This window comes from Phaethon lepturus, unplaced genomic scaffold (assembly GCF_000687285.1).
Source record: "Phaethon lepturus isolate BGI_N335 unplaced genomic scaffold, ASM68728v1 scaffold26005, whole genome shotgun sequence".
NCBI lineage: Eukaryota > Metazoa > Chordata > Aves > Phaethontiformes > Phaethontidae > Phaethon > Phaethon lepturus.
The window spans coordinates 18,707-23,148 of NW_010540230.1; the positions used below are offsets into that span (position 1 = coordinate 18,707).

General features: G+C 55.1%; 1 protein-coding gene across 1 annotated transcript in view; it reads right to left on the reverse strand.

Annotated features, from left to right (window-relative positions):
- VRTN (vertebrae development associated) overlaps nt 1-4,173 on the reverse strand; it is a 4,683-nt gene extending 510 nt beyond the window's left edge. Inside the window, 2 exon segments of the mRNA XM_010287389.1 lie at nt 1-1,526; nt 4,130-4,173. The exon segment at nt 1-1,526 is cut by the window's left edge and continues 5 nt beyond it. Of these exon segments, the coding sequence (XP_010285691.1) occupies nt 1-1,526; nt 4,130-4,152 (1,549 nt within the window). The 5' untranslated portion in view covers nt 4,153-4,173.
- Nucleotides 4,174-4,442: the final 269 nt, after the last annotated feature.

Genomic DNA, 4,442 nt, shown 5'->3' on the forward strand with positions numbered 1-4,442 from the left:
CCACATCTCGCAGCTGCTTTCTCCAGCACAGAGAGGGCTTGAGCTGCAGGAGACTCCTGGGTGCTGGCCGGTCTCCATTCAGCCTCTTCCTAACAGGCACACTGCTTGGCTTCAACTGCAGGAACGGCTTTCCTATTGCTAGAGGTTTCTGGTTATCCAAGGGAGACTGGGGGGGTTTGAAATTGGGGTTCTCCTTGATTGCTTTTCTTCGCCAGTTGTAGTAAGTGGACCTGGAGATGCCAGGGAAGCTGCGCTTGAAGCATCTGTAAGGCACCAGAGTGTTCATAGAAATGCATTTCTCCAGGTAGGATTTGGCTCCTTGCATGAAGATTCCTGCTTGGATGGGGTCTAGGGAAGGATTGGGGGATATTAAGCTCCCCCCTGAATTTGCTGGTTCATCCACATCAGCCTTTTTTGGGACATCCCTGTGGAGCTCCTGCAACCCATGGGCCTCAGCCATAGCAGAGGCATCGCCACTGGCCATGCTCTGCATCTCATGCTTCCAGGCATAGTACGTGGATCGGGAGATTTCTGGAAACATTTGTCGGAAGTGCTGGAGGGGGATTATATTGCCCTCCTGAAAGCAGGACTGGAGGAAGTGTTTAGCTGCAAACCTGGCAGCCGCTTTCTGCCGGTGTTCACGAGACTGGCGCTTCCAGCGGTAGAAGGTGCTCTTGGTAATGCTGTACCTGTCACGCAGGTTGGAGTAGGTCAGCTGGGGGTCACTGTTCAGCAACTCAAGGGTCTTCATGGGCTGGACAGGAGGCTCTGGCGAAGGCATTGTGGGTTCTAGCTCTTCCAGGCCAACCACAGCCACAAAGTACTGTGCTTTGAAGACCTGCCAGGAGAGCTGCTGCCCCGACCACATGATGTGGAGCGTGGAGGTTCGTGGGCCACACTTCCTGGGCCGGATGAGCCGGTTGAAATAGGGCCGGATCTTCAAGTTGCTCATAGGGTAGATGGAGTAGATGTTGCACTGCAGTACTGAGGCAAGAGCATAGACGTGCCACATGTTGGCAAAGGTGCCAGGAAAGCAGGTAGCTTTGATGTCAGCATCAAAGATCGCTTCCAGGATAGCCATGGGCAGGCTGGTCATCTCCGGGGTCTCCTCGGTGCAGAGAGAGTAGCGAGCAGCCTGCAGCATCACCTTGGAGTCAATCATCCCATTCAAGTAGTATTGCTTGTGCAGCAGCATCTCCACCACCGTACGCACCTGCAGCTCCAGGCTGAGGCTGGGGTTGCCCCAGAGCAGCACGCTGGCTGCCTCAAAGAGGCGGTTCCCCTCACCTTTGCAAACCAAAGGCAGCATGTTACTTGGGGCATCCTCAGGATAGAGGCTCCTGGCTACGCGGTCAACCTCCAGCTCCTCTTGGAACTGCCTCCCACAATAGCCAGGCAGGGAGAAAGATGACAGGGTCCTCTCTGCCTCCAGTGCAGCACTGGTGAGGCCCTCCAGACCAAAACATTCGGTGGCTTCCTGCAGCTCCTGCAGCACAGACTGCACCAGCTGGTGCCGCTGGATCATCCTGGAGGACGGCAAAAAGAAAAAAAAGTCACTGGAAATGAAGACAGTGCACACTCCAGACTGCCAGGGGCCTGGCCTCCAAGTCCAGCTCTTCCCCAAAGGACAAGACTGGGGAAGAGGGTAGAGGAAAGGCCACTGCTCACCCCCCCCACACACACACATTCCCAAAGACAAAGGAGGAAGACTGGGTTCCCACAGGCAGACCTGGGACAGGGACAAGGGCTCAGCTTGCTCTGCAGTGACCTCCTGTGGGCAGCACGCATGGCACACAGCCTCCAGAGACACTTGTCTAGGTGAAACTAAGGAGTGACTGCACCCATCAGGGCGGGAGGCCAGGTCACCTCCTACCCCTGCACACAGGGCTGTGCCCAGCCTCACCCCCACACCCGGCTCCATCCCTTTTATTTTAGCACTCCGCTGCCAGCACCCAGAGAGGAGAGAGCCTGAAGGGGAAACGTTTGTCATCTCTGTAGGAAGAGACCTGTGACAGAGCAACACTGTGCAGGGGCATGGAGGCAGGTGGCTCAAGGAGTTCAGCCCAACAGACGAAGGGGCAACGAGCTTGCCCCCTCCCTTAGAGCAGGGCACTGCAGCCGCACACATTGAGTGCGCCAAAAACCTACTGCCACAGGACCTGGGATGGGAAGAAGAGCGGGAGCCAGCCCATGCCACGGTTGCTGCTGCCTGAGCTGACACTAGATGTCACTTGCTGCTCAGCAGACACACACCACCAGCCAAGGAGAAGCCACAAAAGGAAGGCTTCTCCCAGACAAGCTACCAGGCAGGAGGCAACCCAAAAGTGCAGACAGAGCATGAGGGTTGGGTGGATAGTTCAGAGGCTGTATGGAGCCCTCTTCCCTGCCTGAGCCCATCCCAGTCCTGTCCTTCCTCTCTTTGCATGCCCGTTCCCACTCGGGCAATCCAAAGGGTCAAACCTACAGGCCCCCTTTGTCAGCTTTCGTCCTGATTCCTACATGGATCTGCCCTCACCCCTCCAGGAGCTTTCACAATGCCTCTGGTCCATATCCCATGATCCAGCTCCATCAGTGCATCCCTATTTAGCACCTTTTCCCACCCCATCAGCCAGCCCAGTCTCTCTCTCTTGAGCCAGTTCTCTTCCATGGACTACACCACCTCACTCAGCCAGGAAACCCAGTCAGGCCCATTTTCTCCTAAGGCTCATTCACATACCACCCCCAACATGTAAGGCATCACTTTGTAGTCTACTTGATTCGCATCTCAGCTGGAGACCCACCTTCCCACAACACTTCACAGGTCTCACTATGCACTCGCAGCTCTGCAGGGAGATGGGGACACAGCAGAGCCAGGCAAGAAAAGCAGCAGCCCTGCAGTAAAGCAGATGTCCCTCCTGACCTCTCCCAATTCTCAGCCCTGCTGCAGATAAGGTTATTCTTGCTCTAGCATCTACAGCCCCTGGCCCATGACCCAACAGCAAACAAAATGAGGTGCCACAGAATCACACAGCTGCATCCCAGCTACTTCACCACAAGGAGCCTCCATGCTGCTGCCCCTTGCCTTTAATCAGGCCACAGCTAATCACCAGATTGACTCCCTTCCCCTGCTCCAAGCTCCTTCATGGTCTCCTGCATGTCAGGGGCCAGGGCCCTCTCTTACAGCTGTTCCCACAGCTGTGGGGCATCAGGTATCGTAGACAACACACAAGAATGCACACAGCTGTGAAGAAGGGGAGATAAACTAGTCTTAAAATTCTGGTCTGAGCAAGTATGGGGTTGTCACTTCAGGTTGGGTCTGTATTGTTGTGCTCCTGGAAATTTGTAGAAGTTTACAGGTCATAGAAATTTTGACTAAGCCCACAGTGAACAACGTGTGCTGGAGGAGCTGAAGCAAAGGCATCCCTCAGGAGAGCTGCAGAGCTGGCAGATCCCAAGTCCTCCTTCTCCTGGAGGACTTTTGGCCTGCCAAACCATTTTAGGGCCTGCCACCTCCCCCTGCAGGAGCCACCACATCCCCTTTCAGCCCCCAAAGCCCAGCAGCAGACCAAGGAAAGGCAAGACAAGCTTTTCCCCTGGAGGGGGTGAGAAGCCAACACAGGCTAGGGACTGTCAGCAACAACTCTGGTCTTTATGGCCTGGTGGGCATTTTTCACCCCCTTATGGCTTGTGGGGAGAGGGAGGGCGAAAGGGATAGCTGGAGGCACAGGATTTAATCCTGCCCTTCAGTGATAACCTCACAGCCTCAATGTCACAGACAGCTTCTGCTGCCCAAAGGAACAGGACCTTGAAAGCAATCCTAAAGCAAAACCCACAGCTGAAACAGGACAGATGAACTTTCAGGGCAGGGTAAGCTCTCAGAAGCAGAGGTCAGCCAAGCTGGGGACTTAGGTTCACCGCTGGATAAAACCCAGCAGCTCTCAACACAGAGGGCCTGCTGCAAAGGTAGCATTTTTCACCATGCACCCCCAGCGAAGCCAGCTGAACACGACAGACGAGCGCTCCCTAAACCGCCTCAGCACTAAGAGTCAACCAAGGGAGCTTTTTGCTGCTGATAAAGGAGGCTTTACCTAACCTGGCCGCTTTTGCATTGTAACAGATAAGCAAGCACTTGCAGATCACGTTCCCTCACCTAAACTGATGGGCTGGTGGCATCCAGTAGTGCAAGTTCCCCGAGCCAGCCCTGAAAACGCTCCCCACCAAGCAGGAATCCAGAAGACCTCAGCCTCTGCTGCCCCGGCTGCAGGCATCTTGCAGGAGCAGGGGTGTCCGTGCCGCCCAGCCCAGCTGGCTTAGACGGCTCGCTTCCCAGTCCCAGCTGCAAGCGCAGGACTTTCATTTTGAGAGGCTTTCATTTGAGAGGAGGTTTAACCACCATAACCACACCACAGAAGCGATAATCTCAGGGAGCTCTCTAGGCTAGTCATACCACCGCATTAGAGGTC